The sequence below is a fragment of the Xenopus laevis genome, chromosome 4S, assembly GCF_017654675.1.
Source record: "Xenopus laevis strain J_2021 chromosome 4S, Xenopus_laevis_v10.1, whole genome shotgun sequence".
In the NCBI taxonomy this organism is placed as follows: domain Eukaryota; kingdom Metazoa; phylum Chordata; class Amphibia; order Anura; family Pipidae; genus Xenopus; species Xenopus laevis.
Window position 1 is genome coordinate 7,161,472 of NC_054378.1, and position 23,232 is coordinate 7,184,703.

The 23,232-nt window shown below is 41.8% G+C and overlaps 1 protein-coding gene across 3 annotated transcripts in view; it reads left to right on the forward strand.

Annotated features, from left to right (window-relative positions):
- The first annotated feature begins 305 nt into the window (after window positions 1-305).
- pkp3.S (plakophilin 3 S homeolog) overlaps window positions 306-23,232 on the forward strand; it is a 57,690-nt gene continuing 34,763 nt past the window's right edge. For 2 of the 3 annotated variants that reach the window (XM_018259543.2, XM_018259547.2), the window contains exons 1-2: window positions 306-467; window positions 10,079-10,265. In XM_018259543.2, coding sequence (XP_018115032.1) covers window positions 432-467; window positions 10,079-10,265 — 223 coding nt within the window. In that variant the 5' untranslated portion in view covers window positions 306-431. 3 annotated transcript variants of the gene reach the window in all.

Consider the following 23,232-nt stretch of genomic DNA (forward strand, 5'->3'; position numbering starts at 1 on the left):
TTGGTTAGTCTACTATCAAAGCAAATATCTGATTATGGGTTTTTGTACTTGGACGTATTTGTTAAAAGTTAACAAATTAACCAATTGTGATGAGGAAGTAGAACTCACTGTTCTTCTAGTACTAAGAAACACATCTTCTCAAAAATTCTGAACGTCAGAATTGCAAGGCTTTTTTGCTCCAGGCCCTATAACTGCACCCTCCCCATGGTATCTGTACTGTATTATCTGGTTGCAGTATTCAGCAACCCTTATTTACGCATTTGCATGCTACAAAACTGATTGTTGGAAGAGTTAACACTGTGCAGGGCGGAGGTACATGAACAGGTTTAGTGACATCACGGGATGATATAGTTTCCATCCTCTGTGTTAGATACATTTTGGGATGTTACAACTAGACTTCTCACAGGCAAAGACACTCAGTGGAGTAGGCAATGCACAGCGCTGTGATTCCCACCGGACAGCCTCAGGTAATTATAGCAAAATGATAATTGTCATTTTCTGAAAACAAAAGGGTTAGTTTAGGCCTCAAGCTGGATTCTAGTTGAAACATTTTGTCATGTTTTGCATTCTTACCAGGTTTTGCAGAAAATATGTTGTATGGTTCTTTTGTCCTATTATTTAGGCAATAGAGAAATAAAAGGTTGGTTTTTAAAGATATATGCTGTGGGTGTGTAGAAGAAAATGTGGTAGAGTGGTTGTGTAAGCAAGGTTCTTTAGAATAGAGATAAACTGAGGGTTTACATTAGGGTTGCTTATTTAATAGAAGTAGGGCAGACTAGGTCCATTAGAAGATAGATGTACCGCATGTTTTAGTAGGGTTGTTTATGGGAAGTTGGCCAGGCAAGATGCATTAGAAGAGAGATGTACTACAATTCTGTATTTTGGTTGCTTGTAGAAGAGAAGTTGGGCAGGCGAACTATAGTTGACAAGATGTTCTGCAGTTCGCTAGTGGGTGACAAAGTCTTCAGGTCAATGTTTTGTGGCTGTACATGATAGTAGAAATGGAGAGGAGAGAGATTCTCTGCATGTCACTAGTATGAAAATTGCTCTACCTTTTCACATTCCAAAAATCAGAATTAGATAAAACAGAGATGTTCTTTCAGTTATTTGTATAGTAGAAAACAAGTTGGTAGTAGGGAAGTTGCTCTCAAGTCTCAGGATTTATTGCCAACAGGAGATGACCTCCACTGTATTGCAAGACATTTACATAAGAGGTGCTCTGCAGGACACAGGGCAAAAAAAACTGTGCTAGAATAAGTAAAGATGCTGCATATGTCGGTAGTTGATAATACAATCCAGTATCGATTCACTTACAAATACTTTGTAGGATGGACACTGTCATAGAGTAACAATATATTGATGAGATGTTCATTATTGTAGAACTGTAGTAAGCAGTGAAGTGCAAGTAAGTAGTAGGATAGGCATTGCATGTACAGTACATTGTAACTAGAAGTGCAGTGGAAGGATGTTCTTTGAGTTGCTAGTAGGAGAGATGTTGCTCTGCAGGTCAACAATAGTACAGTGTATGGATGTCCTTCTTTATTAGTGTAGTGGGTGGTTGTTCTGCAAGCAGTAAAGGTTCAGTGGTTTATTTGTAATACATGAAACTTCTGCAGGGAATTAGCAGTGCAGTGATGCAAGAAGACAGACTATGAACTCATATGAGGATGACATAGAACAAAGATGCTCTAAAGGTTTCTGGTGTAGCCATTGTGCACAATGACATTGCATTTCAGCAACCGAATACACGTGAGATCTTTTGCTCATCATAAAAGAGATACTCTGTAGATCAGTAGTAGGAGGGAGGTTCCAGTGCTGGGTGCGTATGTCAACTGTTTAGTAGAAGAACCGTAGTGGTTAGTATTAGTGTAATGGAGCAATGTCCTTCAAGTCTGTAGTAGCAGAAATGTGCGCTGTCAGTAGCAGGAACAAAAGTCCAGAAGGTTTATTAGTTGCAGAGCAGCAGTATGACACTGGTTCTACAGGCTAGTATTAGAACACATGGGCAGTAGTAGGAAGCATGTGTGTACAAAGGACAGTCTGCATATCAGCAACATGAGACAGGTGAGGTGACCTGCTCCTCAGCAAAAGAGATATTCTGTATTTCAGTAATAGTGTGGAAGTTACAGTACTGGGTGTGTCTGACAACACCCTACAGGTTAGTACTGTTCTGGTGGAGGAATGTCCTTAAGGTTTGAGGATTAAAAATGTTCTGCATGTTTATTAGTTCTGCAGGAGCGGCGTTCTGCAGTGCTTCAAAATGATAGCGGTTATGTTCTGCAGGTCACTACTAGCAGACATGTTATGCAGGCCACTAATAAGAGACATGTTGTATAGGTCAGTACTAGGAGACATCTTTGCAGGCTGCTGTTAGGAGACATGTTCTGAAGGTCACTGCTATCACTGCTAGGAGACAGGTTCTGCAGGTCACTTCTAGGCAACACGTTCTGCAGGTCACTAATTGGAGACATGTTCTGCGAGCTACTAACAGGTGACATGTTGTGCAGGACAGTATTAGGAAACATTTTGTGCAGGTCACTAGTAAGATACATGTTCTGCTGGCCAGTAGTAGGAGGCATATTCTGTGGATGAGTAGTAGGTGGCATGTGTGAGCAGCGAACAGTCTGCATATCAGCAGTAGGAGATAGTTAAGATGCACTGTTCATCAGTAATATTCTGTAGATCAGTAGAAAAAGGAAAGTTCCAGTACTGGGTGTGCCTGCCAAAACGTTTTTGTAGAAGTAACACCCTAAAGGTTAGTATTAGTTTAGTAGAGGAATGTCCTGAAAGTCTGTAGTAGGAGAAATGCATGCTGTCAGCAGAAGGCATTCTGCAGGCCAGTAGTAAGAGGCATTCTGTTGGTCAGTAGTGGAAGGCATTCTGCAGTCCAGTAGTAGGAGGCATTTTGCAGACCAGTAGTAGGGTACATTATGCAGGCCATTAGTAGGAGGAATTCTACAGAACATTAGTAGGAGACATTCTGCAGGCCAGTAGTAGGAGACACATTATGCAGGCCAGTAGTAGGAGGAATTCTGCAGAACATTAGTAGGAGACATTCTGCAGGCCAGTAGTAGGAGACATTTTGCAGACCAGTAGTAGGGTACATTATGAAGGCCCTTAGTAGGAGGAATTCTGCAGAACATTAGTAGGAGACATTCTGCAGGCCAGTAGTAGGAGACACATTATGCAGGCCAGTAGTAGGAGACATTTTGCAGACCAGTAGTAGGGTACATTATGAAGGCCCTTAGTAGGAGGAATTCTGCAGAACATTAGTAGGAGACATTCTGCAGGCCAGTAGTAGGAGACACATTATGCAGGCCAGTAGTAGGAGGAATTCTGCAGAACATTAGTAGGAGACATTCTGCAGGCCAGTATTAGGAGACACATTATGCAGGCCAGTAGTAGGAGACATTTTGCAGACCAGTAGTAGGGTACATTATGAAGGCCCTTAGTAGGAGGAATTCTGCAGAACATTAGTAGGAGACATTCTGCAGGCCAGTAGTAGGAGACACATTATGCAGGCCAGTAGTAGGAGAAATATTCTGCAGGTCAGTATTGGGAGACATGTTCTAAAGTATTCTGGTAGTGTAGTGTGCCTGGTAGCTCATCAGTAGTTATAAAAACTGATTTACAGTCAGTTTACAACAAATTCAAAGTACAGAAGTCTTCGTTGTTGTGATTCACATGAAGAGGACTCAGTGTGCCAATTACAATGCATTTGTGCAGAGACTCTCTGTGTGCTGCAAGTTTGTAGCTTGTAATTTAGTGAAGGAATTCTGACATGCTTTCACATGTACAAGTACTTGTAAAGTCAAAGGCAAGCGGTTATCCAAATCTTGACCATCACATTGAGTAGGGTCATTAGTCAGTGTTGTTACACAGCTACCTGTAAGTAAAGAGTTGCTAATTAACTAAATAGTCTCTAAAGTACACTAGTGCAGTTCTCATTAGCAAACAATCGGCAGTTCATTTTGATCAGTAATTAAAAAATGAGAGACTGACGTTATTGCTGTCAGTAACCCTAACTAGTGCCTATGTTAATAAAAAAAAAAACACCATATGCCTTCACATTACCAAATGTGTATTTGTGTACAAGTAGGAGCTGTGGTACTGCTGTCTTCCAAATGGGGCCAAGAACCAAATTGGCTAGTTGATGCAGTCCTTGTTCTGACAGTTCGTATTCATGTTTGGCCCTAGGGCCATAGATCAGATTAGCCAGATATCACCCACCCAAGGTTGGCATATCAAGGGAAACATCTGCTTCTCAAGCAGATCTTATAGTGTATGGCCAACTTTAGGCCAGCTTTTCAACCTGGAGAGTGGATCGGAGCAGTTCCCAAAGGCAGAGCAAAGGCTGAGTGTGCCCTGAACTAAAGGTGGCCATATATGATAAGATCTACATAGAGTTAATCCAAACAAATGGGATTACAACAAAAAGAATGGGCGCAGACGGGTCGTAGGACAACATCAACTAGCCGATCACAGGAAAAATCAAACCTGCCTGATTGATATCAGGTCGATTTTTGGACTGAAATCAATTGGGGGGGACCTGTCGGAAGCTCCCACACAGGACAGATAAGATGCCGAATCGATCTAAAGGACCAATATTGGCAGCTTTAATCTGCCTGTGTATGGCCACCTTAAGGCATATGCCTGAACTAGATTGAGAATTCCTAAAACAGTGTTAAAAACATATTTACATGTCATCAGTTAACAAGTGGTTTTAAACATTTAAAGGGAAGTGGATGGCACCACAGTAGTTGGAATTTTTCTAGGTTCTTTCAAAAAGAATAACCAGTGTCACTCTATCCTTATAAACAGTGCTAGCTGTCACCCTGGAAATATTTAATTGCATTGCCTGATGATGCCATTTAGGCCACCTGACAACCATTCCCTTCCAGTGCAACTTTGCCTAAAGGCTTTTGGCAGGTTATAGGATCAAACAAAAAAGCCAAATGTTTGGAAACCCCAGCCCATGAATGCATGTGAGATCTCAAATACATCCAGTGGTGCAATGGCTCTGGTAGCACTGCAGATCCGGAAAGCTGGACAGTGCACTTTGAGTTCCAACAAATATAAATGAATTTACACAGGACATATTCACAAAGTCAGACTATAGGAACAATGGCCGTAACAATGACAGCAGGATCTATTGTGTTCTGTAACAAAAGGCAGGCAAAACAAAGCAATGGGAAACAGCACAAAGCTGCAGTGCTTTGCATACACATCAGTGGAGCAAGTATCAGGTCAGTAGGGCATACAATAATACCAGATTGTTGTATCTATTGCAAAATTCAGATGTAAAAAAAGTTGGTGAGCAACACTGGCATGAAAAATGTTCCATGGTGGTGCCAATTAAGGGCTGTGATTTGCCATTTGGTAGCCCCTATCTGGACTGGAGGTTCTCTTTGGCAGTGCATCTGGTTTTTATGCAACTTAGACTTGCCTCTAAACAGAAGGCCACTGGGAGCAACATCCAAGGGGTTAGTGAGCAACATGTTGCTCATGAGCCACTGGACTAAAGGTGGCCATACATAGAGAGATCCGCTCGATTGGCGATGTTGCCAAACCAGTGGATCTCTCCCTATATGCCCACTTTGAGAGCCCAATGATTGGATCATAATAACAGCTAAACGGGGGGTCAGATTGCGGGACCACATCAATGATACACGATCCTACAGGATTTTTACCCCTGCCCAATCGACATCTGGCCAATTCTCGGCCAGATATTGATTGGGGAATAGCCACCCGTGTATAGCCACCTTTAGGCAATAGATGGTGATGAACAGTAGCACAATATAGAGGTGATACCCTAACGCACTTGGATAACGCTGGGTATGCCCTGTGAGATCCACCCATTTTGACACGGTCACCAAACAATATCTTTACCCAATGTGTCCACCAAAGTGTTGATGCAAGCTGGGATGATTCAATCGTATGGGCCCATGATCAGATCATAATGGGAGGCCCAACAAGGTTTTCAAGCCTACCCGATACATATCAGGCTGACAGTAGGCCATATATCTGTTGAGCAGACCATCAGAAGGGCACCGTACAAAGGCCAATAAGTCTGGTCTGGAGGGGCAGAACCAGCAGTTTTTATTGGACTATGTTTGGCCACCTTTATGAAGTGCAACAATAACCTACAAAGGAGTATCAGGAGGGGAAAATGAGGCATATTGCTCGGTAGTACAACAACAGGTACAAAATAGGTTTATAGTATTTATAGTATAAAATGAGTCTGAAGTACACAGCCATTTACGTTGACCAAGGTAGGGCTAGACTTTCCCCATGGTGCTTGTTTTTATTTTAATGATATGTTGACCCTACCTGAGGCAAACAATATTGCAGTTCCTACTCCTATGTTTCGGTGCAAGTATAGGTGGCCATACACGGGAAGATTAAAGCTGCCGATATCAGTCCTTTAGACCATTTCAGCAGCTTATCTGCCCGTGTGGGGGCTTCCAATGGTCTCCCCGATCGATATCAGGCCAAAAATCGGCCTCACATTGATCAAGCAGGCTAGATTTTTCCAGTTTTCGAGGACCACATTGGCTAGTTGATACAGTCCTACGACCAGTCGGCACCCCATTCTCTTTATTAAAATCCTAGGGCCGAACGTTCGGATTAACTGCTCACTACATTTAAAAGGTTGCGGTGATGTAGACAGAGATATTATGAGGGAATCTGCAATTGGTTTTCCTTTTTTGGCTTATCTAGTGATCTAGTGGCCCTTCTGTTTTGCCTCTCCCAGCGGTAATGCTATCCAGATGTGGGGATCATGGACCTTGGCAACCAAAAAGCAAATTAATCCTGATGCTGGATTGAGGCATATCCTTCTGTTCAGATACGTTCCAATTCATCTTCCAGTCTGCAATATAAACAACTGCTCGGTTGCTAGGTTATTTAAAGGAGACCTAAACCCACTTAGCCAGCTTAGGACCCTTGCATAGGCCCCCTTTCAAACCACTGCAACCTCACACCTGAATCTAAACCTGTTTAAAAAAATGCATGATATCCCCCTTATACTGGTTTACATATGTAAATTAGGGTTCCGATCCAGTCAAATCAAACATAAGAGATACAGGATTCGGCTGTAGTGGATTTAAAGAGACATTTACCTGTTCTGAAGGTGAAAAAAAGGAGACATTTTCAGCACCAGTGTTTAAGAGATTTTGCACCGTTATATTATTGTACTTTTGCAATGTTATATTATTGTGACTAATCCCCTTTTTAGGGGAGCTGATAATGTGATGTCAGTGGTTTAGGCTAAGGCCACACTAGGCGATAGCGCCGCGATTTGACTCGCGGCGACTTTTAAGCCGCAATCGCTGGGGAAACTTTTGCGCTGGCGTCTATGGGGAATCGCGAAAAATCGCCAGCGTAAAAACACACGCGGCGATCTTTTCTCTACTGTCGCTCGAAATTGCCTCGCTAGGCGATTTCGAGCGACAATAGAAAAAAGATCGCCGCGTGTGTTTTTACGCTGGCGATTTTTCGCGATTCCCCATAGACGCCAGCGCAAAAGTTTCCCCAGCGATTGCGGCTTAAAAGTCGCGGCGAAAAGTCGCCGCGAGTCAAATCGCGGCGCTATCGCCTAGTGTGGCCTTAGCTGGGGGCCCAGGAGGTATAAGGGGTTGTGTCTAGAGTTGCCACCTGGCCGGTATTTAATCCCAATGATATTACAGGAGAAGAAAAGTAGTTTAGCACTTGGAGGTGCCGAATGTTACCTGAAACCCCGGGCCAGTGCTCCTATCAGCAGAAAACTGCACTGCCCAGGGTTATACCAGTGAGCACCACGGAGCGATCCACTTCTGGCTTCTTCTTTCTTTGCGCGGCTGTGCATGCGCATTAGAGTGAAAAGCAGAATTTTAACTAAAAAGTCGGCTATTTTATTCTACTGCGCATGCATCTGCCCCGGGAAATTTGAAGAAAGAAGAAGAAGACGGAAGAGGATAGCTCTGTGGTGCTCACTGGTATAACCCCCGGGCCGGAGCAGTTTTCTGCTGATAGTAGCACGGCCCGGGGTTTGAGGTAAGTAAATACATTCGCTTGGGGATGCCTAACATTTGGCACCCCCACATGGGTGTCCACAGAAATTTTTTCAAGGGGGGGACAGTAAGCTAATATCACATAGGGGAGCATCCCACTGAAGAGGAACCTATTCACGACAATGCAGAAGATCACCTAATGAAGGCTTGCTTGGGGTGTGAAGTATAAAAACAATTTCTTGGAACTAGCTGGAGAAGTCAGGGTGGGGCAATTGCCCCCTCTTGCACCTTTCTGTGGACACCCATGCACTCCCAAGTGCTAAACGACTTTTCTTCTCCTTTAATAGGGAAAAAAGATAAATATATAGGAAGGACAGTATTTTTTTTTCCAGAAAAGGTGGCAACCCTAGTCGTGTCAGTTTCAGACTTTCTTTATGGCAGATATATTTTCAAAATACAAAACCTGTACTTGTGGCCAGTGTCGGACTGACCCACTGGGATACCAGGAAAACTCCCGGTGGGCCCAGGTGTCAGTGGGCCTCTTGCTTCTAACCATTTGGCCTACTTTATGGTTATTCCCTATTTCTTTATGGGAACAAAGAGGCTTAATAAAGGAAGAGTATGTAGAGCAGTGATCCCCAACCAGTCACTTGTGAGGAACATGTTGCTCTCCAACCTCTTGGATGTTGCTCCCAGTGGCCTCAAAGCAGGTGATTATTTTTGATAGTCACCTGCTAGTCAATAGTCAAAATGTCAAGCAGGCTTGACATTTTGGTTTTGGTTGTATAAAAACCAGGTGCACTGCCAAACAGAGTCTCAATGTAGGTTGACAATCCACATAGGGGCTACCAAATGGCCAATCACAGCACTTATTTGGCACCCCAAGAACATTTCTCATGCTAGTGTTGCTCCCCAACTCCTTTTACTTCTGAATGTTGCTCACGGGTTCAAAAGATTGGGGACTATGTGAATAAAGAGGTTGAGTGAGGTATAATAGTTTGCAAAGTGGGCCCTCAGCCTATGTTTTTCTGGTGGGCCCCTGGCATCCCAGTCTAACGCTGCTTGTGGCTCTGAGTGTGTTTGTGGGAAGCAGGAGAAGTAGCAGGATAGGGAGAAGGGCTCATCGTGGCTGGTTAAGGTGATGGGGCCTTGGCTCTGTGCCAACAGTAAGGGGCTGACTAAAAGGGTAGGGAGGGGGAGGAAGATTCCTCAGTGTCAATAGGAGGGGGGGGTGTAACATTCCTGCTTGGGAGACAAAGAGTCTTCTTGGGAGTTGGGTGTGAAAAGGGAAAAGAGAGCAGAACAACAAGGGGGATTTGTGAGGGAAAAGGAGCAAATGCTGTGAGGGAAAAGGAGCAAATGCTGTGAGGGAAAAGGAGCAAATCCTGTGAGGGAAAACGAGCAAATCCTGTGAGGGAAAAGGAGCAAATGCTGTGAGGGAAAAGGAGCAAATCCTGTGAGGGAAAAGGAGCAAATGTTGTGAGGGAAAAGGAGCAAATCCTGCGAGGGAAAAGGAGCAAATGCTGTGAGGGAAAAGGAGCAAATGCTGTGAGGGAAAAGGAGCAAATTCTAGGAGGGCGCTGGAAGGTGTGAGGGATTGAATGTAGGAAAAGCAGGTGTGAAAGTTTGAGGGCAAAAAAAAAACAGGAAGCAGAGATACAAGGGGAAAGTAGTGTCCGGGAGACACAGAGCCGCCTCACAAACAGGCGACAGGTACAGACTGACAGGAAAGTGTAGGGACAAGGGGGCGGAGCGAAGAAAGGGAGACAGGTAAGCGGATGAGGTAATTAAGGGCGGGGCGTGGTGGCCCAGACAGAGAACGAAGAGTCCAGTGACAGGTAGTGAGTGAGAGAGCAAAGCTCAAGCACAAGGGAAGGACAAACACCTGCATTTGGTCACAGACTGAGATAGAAGCAATTCGGGGCACAGACCAAGTTCATGCCTAGTGGGGGAAGCGGCGCTAGAGAGAGAGTAAAAGTCTGACAGGGGGAAGCCTCTCAGGGACAGAGAGAGAGAGAGAGGGGTCCGAGCCTACACTAAAGCCTCTAGAAATGCATGAAAATCACTTTCTTATGTCGGCCCTGCAGCCGCACAATGACATCACGTCACTGGCTCTCCCCACCGACTCCCAGATGGACCGGCGGATGCGAGAAGAGAGTCTGGCGCTGCGCAATGCGCGGGTACAAGAGCAGGTGCGCGCAAAGATGATGCAGAAGACGCAGACGACCCCTCGGGTGAGCAGCAACAGCAACTACTCCATCTCCAGCTATGGGGGTAAGTGACCTTCCTTCTTCATCTGCTGCAAATCTCACAGGTCTCCACCCAAAAGGGGATGTTCACCTTTAAATTAACTCTTAGTAGAATGTAGAGATTGATATTCTGAGACAAGTTGCAATTGGTTTTCATTTTTTATTATCTGTGGTTTTCGAGTTATTTAGTTTTTTATTTAGCCGCTCTCCCGTTTGCGATTTCAGCAGTTTGGTTGCTAGGGTCCATATTACCTTAGCGACCATGTCTTGATTGTGATAAGAGACTGGAATATAAACAGGAGAGGCCTGAATAGAAACAAGGGTAATAAAAAGTAACCATTTGTAGCCGTTCAGAACATTTTTTTTAGATGGGGTCGGTGACCCCCTTTTGAAAGCTGGAAAGAGTCAAAAGAAGAAGGAACATCCAAGCTAAAAAAAATAATAAATAATGAAGACCAATTGAAAAATTGCTTAGAATTAGCCATTTTCAAACATAGTAAAAGTTAAAATAAAGGCGAACCACCCCATTTAAAGGGATGTTTCACCTTCAAGTTAACTTTTAGTATGTTATATTTAGGCAAATTCTAAGCAACTTTTCAATTTGCCTTCATTATTTTTTTTTTATATAGTTTTTGAATCATTTGCCTTAATCTTCTATTGACTCAAGCTTTCAAATGGGGGTCACTGATCCCATCTTAAAAACAAATGCTCTGCGAGGCTACACATGTATTGTTATTGCTGCTTTTTATTACTCATTATTTCCTATAATAATGAGTAATAAAATGAGTAATAAAAAGTAGCTGGCTTCTCCTATTCATATCCCAGTCTCCTATTCAGATCAATGCACGGTTGCTAGGGTCATTTGGACCCTAGCAACCAGGCTGCTGAAATCGCAAACTGGACAGATGCTGAATAAAAAACTAAATAACTCAAAAACCACAAATAATAAAAAATAAAAAACAATTGCAAATAGTCTCAGAATATCACTCTCTACATCCTACTAAAAGTGAACAAACCCTTTAACTCTTTATGCTCCTACAGGAACCTCCTATTTCTCCAGCCTCCCAGCACACACAGGGTTACACTGTATTAGCACTGTCTCAGTGATATTATCAGACCTTGCTCCTCACTCACTGTTCCCTCTTTTTACTAAACACAAACATCCATTCATGTGAAGCAGGGAAGGTGTTGCCAACTGGGCAGGCCTACCACACCTTAGATATAGGCGTGCCATCAAAAATGCCCGCTGTTGGGCACAGCACTGAAAATAACATTATTATTATTATTATTATTATTATGAATGCAGCATAACTTCTTCATTGGTGTCTACTATAAAAAGATGCATTTTGACCACCTGTGAACCTTGATCATGCTTGTGGGATTTATAGTTCAACACCAGCTGAAGGTTTGACCCAGCTAAAGTGAACTGAACTTTCTTCTTATATTAGTTTAACGTGATAATTCCCATATCTGGTTCTATTGTCACACTGCCACATACACAAACACACACACACCTGTGCGTACAGCAGCACACCCACTGTTTTTCTACTGCTGCTTTGCTCCTGTACATAATGAATGTATTAGGACAGACACACGCTGCTATTTTGGGAGACTAGTCGCCCAGCCACAAATCGCTTCTTCTTCGTGCGACTAATCTCCCCGAACTGCCTTGCCGCTGGCTAGAATGTAAATCGCTGGCTGAAGACACTTGGATCGCTTCGGCTTTCCAAAGGCACTCGAAGTTTCCTCGTAAGGCAACTTCATGCGACTTCGGAAAACGAATTGTTCCTAGTGCCGTCTGGACACAATTTACATTCTAGCCGGCCGTAAGGCAGTTAAGGGAGATTAGTTGCCCCGATGAAGAAGCGGTTTGTCGCTGGGCGACTTATCTCCCGAAATAGCAGCATGTGTTTTGCCCTTAGGGGCAGATTTATCAAAGGTCGAGGTGAATTTTCGAATTTAAAAAATTCAAATTTCGAATTATTTTTGTGTACTTCGACTAGGGAATAGTCCAAATTCTATTCGAATTGTAAAAAAAATGAGAAAATTCAAATGTACTGTACCGTTAAGAATTTTACTAGAGAATAGTCCAAATTCGATTTGAATTTTAAAATTTTTTAGAAAATTCGAATTTCGAAATTTATTATGTACTGTCCCTTTAAGAATTCGAATTTGACTATTCCCCATGTAAAACCTGCCAAATTGGTGTTTTAGCCTATGGGGGACATCCTCATTTGGTGGACTTTTGGAAAAAAAAAAAATTTGAAATAAATTTGGATTGGTCATTTTTTTTCCAATTTCGAGTTTATGGGAGTTGATGGGGGTTTTTAGAAACTCCCATAAACTCTAAATTCGACCCTTCAGTTTCAGCATGGAATTGAACATACTCCTTTTTAAGCACAATCAGGGATAACGACTTGCTTCTTTTATTAGTCTAATTTGCTCATTTTCCTCCAGGCAGGGATAGCCTTCACCTCCTGTGGAAGATCAAAGTGCTTTGGAGCACAATGTCTAACCACGTGAAAAAGTCCCGAAACTGAAATAGGGTTAAACACAATGTCTGCTCTCTTTTGTCATATGGAAACCGACACTGCTGTTTATTAGTTAAGTTGTTTGTTCATTTGTTCAATAAGTCTCAGGAGTTAGAAAAGAGTAGAGGCTTTGAAAATGTACATTTTATCCAGGGCCAGTGCTCTGGATAAGCCAAGGGTCCTGTGGGGATTACCTTAATATTGGGCTGCATAGCACTTGCTAGAATGATTCTTGCATTTAAAGGAGAACTAAACCCTAATTATGAATATGGCTAAAAATGCCTCATTTTATATACTGAATTTATTGTACCCAGGACTGCCATCAGAAATCGCAGGGCCCCGTACGACAAAATTTCCTGGGCCCCCGGGGCTGCGCCCACCGCAGCCCTTGCCTACAGGTCCGCCCTCCCCACCACACAGTAAAAAAACAAAAAAAATATTGGTGGCTAGGGTTCCCACATGTTACTAAAAAATATAAAGATATTGGTGGTCAGGGCCCCCCATAAAAAAACATTTGTGGCCAGGGCCCCCCCATTAAAAAATATTGGTGGCTATGACCCCACATGAGAAAAAAAAATTGGTGGCCAAAATTGGTGGCCAGCCCCCCCCCCCCACATTATAACAAAATTGGTGGCCAGGGCCCCTTAAACGTCCATGCCTTCCCGAAGTCAGCAGCTCTCAGAAAGATGGGGGGCCCGGCTAATCAAGTAAGTGTGGCGTGGCCGGGGCCCCCTACAACTCTCCCCCCTGTCCCCCCCTGATGGCTGCCCTGATTGTACCAGCCTAAAGTTTGAGCTTGTCAATAGCAGCAATGATCCAGGACTTCAAACTTGTCACAGGGGGTCACCATCTTGGAAAGTGTCTGTGACACTCACATGCTCAGTGGGCTCTGATTGGCTGTTGAGAAGCTAAGCTTAGGGCTCGTCACTAATTATCCAGCAGAAAATGAGCTTCCCTGGCTGTAATATAAGCTGATGCTACAGGTTTGCTGATTATTCAATTCTGATGCTAATTGCACTGGTTTCTGTGCTGCCATGTAGTAATTATGTGTATTAATTACTAATCAGCCTTATATTGTGACATTTCTATTCTATGTGTACTGTATATTGTGAGTGGCTCCCTAAGCTCAGTAAGTGACAGCAGCACAGAGCATGTGCAGTCAGGGCCGCCATCAGGGGGGGACAGGGGGGACAAGCGTACCGGGCCCGGGCATGAAGGGGGGGCCCGGCAGCGCTGCATTTTTTTGAAGATCCGGGCCCCCCTTACGAGCGCCCGAGCCGTACGTCTTGCCTCTTCAGTGCCGAATGCGGAAGTGCCGAAAAGCCGAAGCCAATGCGACGAAAAGACCCGAAGTCACGGAAAAAGCCGAAGTCCCGAAGTCACGAAGCGCCGAAAAGACCCGAAGTCACGAAAACAGCCGAAGCCGAAGTCCTGAAGCAGCGCAAAGACCCGAAGTCACGAAAACAGCCGAAGCCGAAGTCCTGAAGCGGTGAAAAGACCCGAAGTCACGAAAGGAGGCGAAGTTGAAGTACTGAAGCCATGAGTTCAATTCTACTGAACACCAGTTTGTGTTTTTTTTTTTTTTTAATCCCCTGGCCACCAATGTATTATTTTAATATTCTATAGGCCCCTGCCACCAATCTTTTTTTTAAAACTTTTGTTTTTGGGGCCCCAATTTTTTTTTTAACTCGTAAGGGGCCCCTTGCCACCATTGTTTTTTTTTGGGGTTTTTTTTAAAAAAAAATTAATTTTCTTTTTGGTGGCCCCAAATTTTTTTAACTTGTAAGGGGGCCCCTGCCACCAGTTTTTTTTTTTTTTCAAAAAAAAATTATTTTTTTTTAAAAATTTTTTTGGGGCCCCAATTTGTTTTTAACTTGTACGGGGGCCCCTGCCACCATTTTTTTTTTTTTTCAAAAAAATTTTTTTTCTCCAAATTTTTTTTTGGGGCCCCAATTTGTTTTTAACTTATAAGGGGGCCCCTGCCGCCAATGTTTTTTTTTTTTTCAAAAAAAATTTTTTTTTTCAAATTTTTTTTTGGGGCCCCAATTTGTTTTTAACTTATAAGGGGGCCCCTGCCGCCAATGTTTTTTTTTTTTTTTCAAAAAAAAATTTATTTTTTTCACATTTTTTTTTGGGGCCCCAATTTGTTTTTAACTTAGAAGGGGGCCCCTGCCACCAATGTTTGTTTATTTTTTCGTTTTTTTTTCAATTTTTTTTTGTTGGGGCCCCAAGTTTTTTTTAACAGGGGGCCCCTGCCACCAATGTTTTTAAAAAAAAAAAAATTTTTAATTTTTTTTTTTTTGGGGCCCCAATTTTTTTTATAAGGGGGCCCTGACCATCAATAGCTTTTTACAACTTGTGTGGGGGGGGGGTTACTTTTTAGCGCTGATGTCTGTGTGGTCTTTTAACTGCGATGTGGGCGGGATATGGGGCGGAGCTTGGTCGTCAGTGTGGGCGGGGCCCAGGGGGCCCCAAAAATTTTGTTGTACGGGGCCCCGTGATTTCTAATGGCGGCCCTGTGTGCAGTGAATCCGCAGAAAAGAAAATGGGGAGCTACTGGGGCATCTTTGGAGACACAGATCTTTACTGCTAAAGGGCTGTGGTTGCCGTGGGCTGGTACAGAAGCACGAAACATAATGTACAACATTTCTAGCTACTTGTTTAGATAAGCTTTAGTTCATTGACAAGAATGACAACATTTTCCTTTAAGTGTATTGCACCAGTATGGCCCAGGGCAATTAACTCTATGTGGCACTGTCATTTCTGCGCAGTCGCTCATGGTGTAATTTTTCTTGGTGTAATTAAGCAGAATAAGGTTTAAACAAGGTATGTTTTAGTCAACAGAACCTGCCCCATAGGTCAGTAGGAATGTAGCCATTACAAATACAGGAAAAACTAGTTAGTTGGATTTAAAGGCTTTTAACACTAAAGAGAAACCAAGAGACACGTGCACACACACGCATATTACACAAATATACTAATATAAACATACATGTCAGCTTTCTACTTTAAAGAGAGAGACTTATAAACATTTATTACAGAGTCATGTTGAACTTTGGGCACGCTAGGATATGTAGAGTTGGTGCCTTTGTGTTTTGCCCAAGAGCTATTATTCCTATCACTGGTCTTGTGCATGGATTGTGCCATTAGGAAGAATCACATGGCAAAACCATGTGGATGGTAAGATCAGCCCTATATCATATTTAATAAACCCTTAAAGGCGAACTAAAATGTTGTACATTATGTTTTGTGCTTCTGTACCAGCCCAAGGCAACCACAGCCCTTTAGCAGTAAAGATCTGTGTCTCCAAAGATGCCCCAGTAGCTCCCCATCTTATTTTCTTCTGATTCACTGCACATGCTCTGTGCTGCTGTCACTTACTGAGCTTAGGGAGCCACTCACAATATACAGTACACATAGAATAGAAATGTCACAATATAAGGCTGATTAGTAATTAATACACATAATTACTACATGCAGCACAGAAACCAGTGCAATTAGCATCAGAATTGAATAATCAGCAAACCTGTAGCATCAGCTTATATTACAGCCAGGGAAGCTCATTTTCTGCTGGATAATTAGTGACGAGCCCTAAGCTTAGCTTCTCAACAGCCAATCAGAGCCCACTGAGCATGTGAGTGTCACAGACACTTTCCAAGATGGTGACCCCCTGTGACAAGTTTGAAGTCCTGGATCATTGCTGCTATTGACAAGCTGAAACTTTAGCCTCGTGCAATAAGTTCACTATATAAAATATGGCATTTTTAGCTATATTCATTTTAAGGGGTTTAGTTCTCCTTTAAAGAAAAATTACATAATACATTTTTATGTAAGGAAAACTTATGAATATGCCTGCTGGAGCACCAGAAAATATCCTGCCAACCTAGTGAAATTCCCATGAACCCCCTTATTCCCACCATAAGTCTATACAACATAAATACCATTTAGCACTTACTACAGCTGATGTTGGGCCCTCCATATCACTTTCTTTGGTGTTGTTCATATAAAAGCCATGAATATCTTGTAAATTATATCCTTATAAACGGTGAGTTCTGATGTCATCAGTTCTAAACGGTGAGTTCTGATGTCATCAGTTATAAACGGGGAGTTCTGATGTCATCAGTTATAAACGGTGAGTTCTGATGTCATTTCTGTCACATGACTCACTGAAACTTGTGTATTATAATAAATATAGTTCCCCTTTTTGCAAAATATGAGGATATTAGAAGTTACCTCGGAGTTCCATGACCTGTATAAAAACACTCGGCCTTCGGCCTCCTGCTTTTATATGGTCATGAAACTCCTCGGTAACTTATAATATCCTTATATTTTACAAGAGGGGCTACTTTATTCACTATATATTTCTTACATATATCCACATGTTGGTTGTATGATGTGATTTGATGATCATTATTATATACATAACAACAATTTATTATATAATACTCTGCAAGTACCGCCCATCATTAGTCCCTGCCCTGTTGTTATATAATAACTTTGCATTGTGTTACTGAGAAATGTTGCTAAATTCTTTACAGATCTTTTAGGATTTCCTACGCGCTTATGGTCCTTCCGGAAAGATCACAGAGCTGTGTACATTTTATTCACATTCCTTTCTCGGCAAGTCTCTCAGGCCTAGTCTTGCAAGACTAATAAAGCAGTTATAAACTAGGTGGCAAAGTTTAGCATTGTAATAAACGGTTTCATAGCTAAGGGCTTTGGATCAGGGAGTGTTTGCAGCATGTGGCATGACGTGGGTTCGAATACACTAATGCTAATTCAATGCCTGTTTTAGTAGGGATCCTGACATGAAAGTGCAATGACCCCCTCAGTGCAAACTGAAACACAATTGTCTTTTTGATGTTATTGGGGCTCTCTTATTAATTAATGGTATTGCATTCCGTCATTTAGGCAACAATAAAACCATCTCAACAGGAGAATACCTTGATTGGATTCTGACTTGAAAGCCTTTCAAGTAGTATAACCCTGGGCATGAACTATGCTTTTTTTTGGATTTGCTATGTTTGGATTTATGTAATATCTTAATGTATTCATTACATCATTAATTGAAACTGATGTAATACTACCAAGGAGAAGCAGAAATTAATCTTGACTGATGGGTAGTTTGCAATGTGTCATTGTTTTGTTTTGGGTAATGAATACTGGCCCTGCATAATGTATAAATAATAGTGCTATGTGCATGACAGGAGAAATCATGGCTTGTGATGATATTTTGTCAACTGTATTATTAGATATAGGGGTCTAGTTTTGGATTTGGACTTGTGAGCAAGTGCTACTTTTTGGGGCCTAAGATGAGGTTCTGTATAAGCATGAAATTCATAAAATTCTACATTACACTGTTTACACTGCAAATAATTCACTCTACAATATAAAATTTCATTCCTGAACCAGCAAGTGTATTTTTTTTTTAATTTATATTAATTTTGGTGTGTAGGTGCATCTCAGGTCATTTTGCCTGGTCATGTGCTTTCAGAAAGAGCCAGCACTTTACGATGAAACTGCTTTCTGGCAGCCTGTTGTTTCTGCTACTCAATGTAACTAAATGTGTTGCAGTGGGACCTGGATTTTTACTATTGAGTGCTGTTTTTAGATCGACCAGGCAGCTCTAAACTTGTTTTGGGGAGCTGCTATCTGGTTACCTTCCCATTAATCTGTTGTTAGGCTGCTGTGGGGGAAAGGGAGGGGGGTAATATCACTCCAACTTGCAGTACAGCATTAAAGAGATCAGAGCACACGTCACATGACTCGGGGCAGCTGGGAAACTAACAACATGTCTAGCCCCATGTCAGATTTCAAAATTAAATATAAAGAAATCTGTTTGCTCTTTTGAGAAACTGATTCAGAGCAAAATTCCTCTGGAGCAGCACTATTAACTGATGCGTTTCCCATGACAGTATCCCTTAATGTTGTATTTGACAACACTGAGCATCTTGGGGGTGTTTATCACAGGGCATTACCTAGAAGCTGCCACAATTAACGTTTCAGCTCAATTTTTACCATCTGGCTTCCTCTCTGCATCATAGTGTCTTAAATATATCAAGCAAAAATATGAAAGACCCTCACCTGAAACACTGCACCTCTCATAATCAATTTGCCTGATCAAACGCATCCATATGCCTTTCTGGGTTGGCCATTGAACCCAACCAGAAGCTCCATAATGCAGGTCTTAGAACTGTAATGCTTAAAGGATAAGTAAACCTTTAAAATAAGTGAATGTAAAATTGATGAGGGGGCTATTTTAAGAAATTTTGCAATGTATATTCATTATTTTATTTTTTTTTATTCCAAGATATTAAGGGATATGTGTGCTGTTAATATGAATGAATTGTGCTACAACAGCGCCACCTGCTGGTCATTTTCCCACCAGTCTGACCACCAAGTAGTCAAGGAAGTTGTCAGGAGAAAGAAAGAGGCTGATGTTCTTCTGCTTAGGAAAGATGTGAGAAAGGTTTCTAATTTTATTCCTAAGCAGAAGAACATCAGCCTCTTTCTTTCTCCTGACAACTTCCTTGACTACTTGGTGGTCAGACTGGTGAGAAAATGACCAGCAGGTGGCGCTGTTGTAACACAATTCATTCATATTAACAGCACATGTATCCCTTAATATCTTGGAATAAAAACAAAATAAATAATAAATGTACATTGCAAAATTTCTTAGAACAGCCTCCTCATCAATTTTACACTGACTTATTTTAAAGGTTCACTTATCCTTTAATATGTTCAAAGGTTTCTATTGTATTAACAGTTTGTAATTAAGAGATTTTATGAACCTAAATCGTATTATCACCCATCTTAATCACCTGCTAATATTAGATTATAAGCACTGCTAGAAATGGTTCACCCAGGTACTAATGTATGCAGCCAATCTGCAATTATTCAGGAACAGGGAATTACCCTGACAAAGTAGTGTGACTAGATTAGTATTCAATATAAAGGAGATTTCCCTGTGCTTGCATATTTACTAGAATAAGTAGTAAATTGTGCAAGACCTGATAATGGGTTGGGCTAGACAAATTAAAAATCTGTTTGGCTAATGCTTTCATTGATGTTTTTTTGGCAACACCCTCCAAACTCTTTATCTTTGTTAGGTCCAACCATTGAATCAGAGGATGTTGGCCACTGATTCAGACTTGATACTAAATACTCATATTTCATAGCTCATCAGTTGGCATGTGTGCTATGAACATAAAATAGGTAATGTGATGATTATCACTAACCCATATATTTTAGACTAGATAAAAAAACAAAGCAAACCAGTCATTTTGTCTTAAAATGAATAGCTGGCCAAAAATTTTAAGTATTAAGAACAATAGTGCTGTTTTGGTATTTGGTACTAGGAAAAATGTGTTTAATGAGCTTGTATTAAAAAAAAAAAAGAGTAGTGAAGGTCCTTATTATAAAGCTAAAGCCCAACAAAAAATTAGCTAATGGTGCTTCTCTTACAGGGGAATGTAATAAAAGTCGCAAAGAGCAAAACAATTCGCACAAATAAGACTAAAAATCCACTTCTCACAATGTAATTTTGTTCCTTAAACTGTTATTGCATTGCGAATTTAATTGCGCATTGCGAATATTAACTGCGCACTCAGTGCTTGAAGGTGTCGTAATCTTTTGGAGCAAACATAACGACTTTTTCAGTAAGAAGTTTTATTACATTGACTGCGCATTGGCGCAAACTATAAAATGCGCAAACAGTCTTTCACTGTCGGAAGTGGTCGCTAAACAGTTTCCGGGCTCGCAAAAGCTATATTAAATTCGCACTAAGCAAAATTTGTTCACGCAAAGGCATAACTTTTCGCATTGCGAATAGTTTTTCCGTTAGCGATTTTTATTACATTCCCCCGTAAATGTTTGCTTAATTCTGTACCAGCCCAAGGGGCCACAGCAGTTTAGCAGTGAATCTGTACCTCTGAACATGTCCTCAGTAGATTCACAGCACATGCTCTGGGTTGTTGTTAACTGAGTTTAGGGGCCAAACTAACATAAATTCTGTGCCCACCCAAAATTATCTTGTGTGGCGCCTGTCCCAGAAAACCTTTAATGGGCCTGTGGTCAAATTCATTTAGTAGAAGTAATGAGTATATAAATTTGGGCAGCACAGTACAGTTTAACAATCCTTACTTGTACCTGCTAGATATGTGAATTAATGTGCTGCTGGCGTGTGTCTGGCGATGCTGTAAAGTGTTCTGCAGGCTCAGTCTTGTTCTTCGGATCATTGAGATATGTATTATTATTGGAGACTCATGTAGTGAGGCAAATATTCCTATGTCTTGCTTCATTTTTGTTAAAGCTCATGGCAAGTGTGCTGTTGTTTGGGGATATACTCAGTCTCCTTTCTCTGCTGTCCAAACACCTAATCCAAGATACCTGATCTCTGTTATTGTTTCCTGGAAATGTAAATTACAGTACATCTAATAATAATGTGCATAGGCATTATAAACAAGGGAAGGCAGGGTGGGGTTGGGTGCTGTGCTGGTTGCTGGAAACATTTTTTTAGGTGGGTGATGAATTTCAGATGGTGTGTGTGTGAAACTAACCATACATAGTTGGTAAACAACAGCTCACATATTTTGATAAATAGCCAGTTATTGGCTGGACAGTCTTCAGTTTGGCCTCCAATAGATTGTTCACTTGTTCTGGAGTAATGGGAGTAGGAGACTTGTATGGCCAGCTCACAGATATTTGTATCTGCATGAGCAGAAGGAGACTGTTTGGAAATTTCCCAATAAATAGAATGTCAAATCTTTTAGGTATATTTACATGATATTGATTATGTCTCTTTTTGTAAAGGATATATACATGGGTACCTCAGCAGATGGGAGCACCCACAGAATTGTTTTATTCAATCATTTCTTTGCTGCCTCATTTATATAAAGTACATAGGTTATGCCATGAATACTAAATAAAATACTGGCTTTGTTTACACCTCTGTGTGGAGGATTGGTCCTTGAGTGCCTGCTTAATCATATATACAGTGTAAATCGTTACCTTAGGGCTGATTTTTGTAAAGGCCACAGAGACACAGGCCTATGATGGAATACTAATCTGATCTTGTAGGCAATAATGAATGATATATGGTACTGGTTTTACTTTGGGCTAAAAATTATCATTGAAAATGGTCCCTTAATTGGCAATCCTTATAGTCCAGTCTGTGTTTTGGGCGTGTTCTAATGGTCCCTGCCATAAGCACATTAAGTGGAGTATAGCCAATCACACAGCCAAAGACAGACTTCAGTTCCATATCAGGTCAGCCTAGCTACTGAATGGTTTCTATTCTAGTGTACTGAGTGCCACCAGTTCCCCTGCACAGCCTGGGAAAGGAGGCAGCAGGAAGTGCAAAATATGGGTGGGACTAGTAAGGGTTTTGAAGAAATAAATGAACCTGAAACACATATTTTTAAGCATATTTTTCTGTATTTAAATGTATGGTCGCATATTTGTTTTCCCCACAAATCTCCTCTTTGGGGCGACTAATCTCCCTGAACTGCCTCCCGCCAGCTAGAATGTAAATCACCGGCGGGATGGTAATCTGTGTGCTTCGTTTTCCGAAGTCGCCTCATCAGGAAACTTCCGGCGACTTCGGAAAACAAAGCGCTTTGAAGAAGAAGCGATTTATCGCCGGAAGACTAAATCTCCTCCAATCTGAGCATGTGTCTCTGCCCTTAGAGAATAAATACAATTACAAAGTGTGGTGGTTGGAGATCAATCAAAGATCATTTTGTATATGTGGGAGGCAGGGTTTGTGACTGGGTGTCAATATAGTGATACAGTGAAAGGGGCTTCACACTGGATTGGCCTTGAGTGACTTTTGTTCTAGATTTTCTAGATTGCTGCAAGCTGTTGGGCACCAGGCTGGCAATCTGTGGATTCTGGCAAATGCCAGAGGAGCTATAAGGTGCCATAGAAAGTCACTATTTAGTGGGCTGGTGGGGGCTGTTTGGGCCTCTGTGTGGGCTGATTGGGCCACTGTGTACCTGAAATGCCAGGGCCTATTTTAATTCTCAGTCCGGACCTGCTGCAAGCTGTTGGGCAATGAGTATAAATGATAAAATCAATGTGTCAGGTAGCATTAGATGTCTAATCAAGTTGTTTGAGTTCTCACGGGGGTGTCCCCGTCACCGCGTGACTCATTCTGGACACATTGGTACATGTTTTTTGCAAAGGTATGCGTTCTATATAGACGTGATTCCTCCCCTGTACAATATGTGCTGATTCAAGAAGGGTGTGGTGTTATTACACACTAACGTTGCCTTTCTGTGGATGGGGAAGCCATTTCCTGCACGTCTTTACCTACAAGGGGCGTGTCTGTTCTTACTCGCTGCCTCACACAATGGCTCCCTAACTCGGTCTGAAATTTCATAATGGCTCATTGCTTATAGAACTCATTTATTTTTGTGTTTTGTATCACCATGAGTTGGAAACAATGCCGGTCTTTCTTTC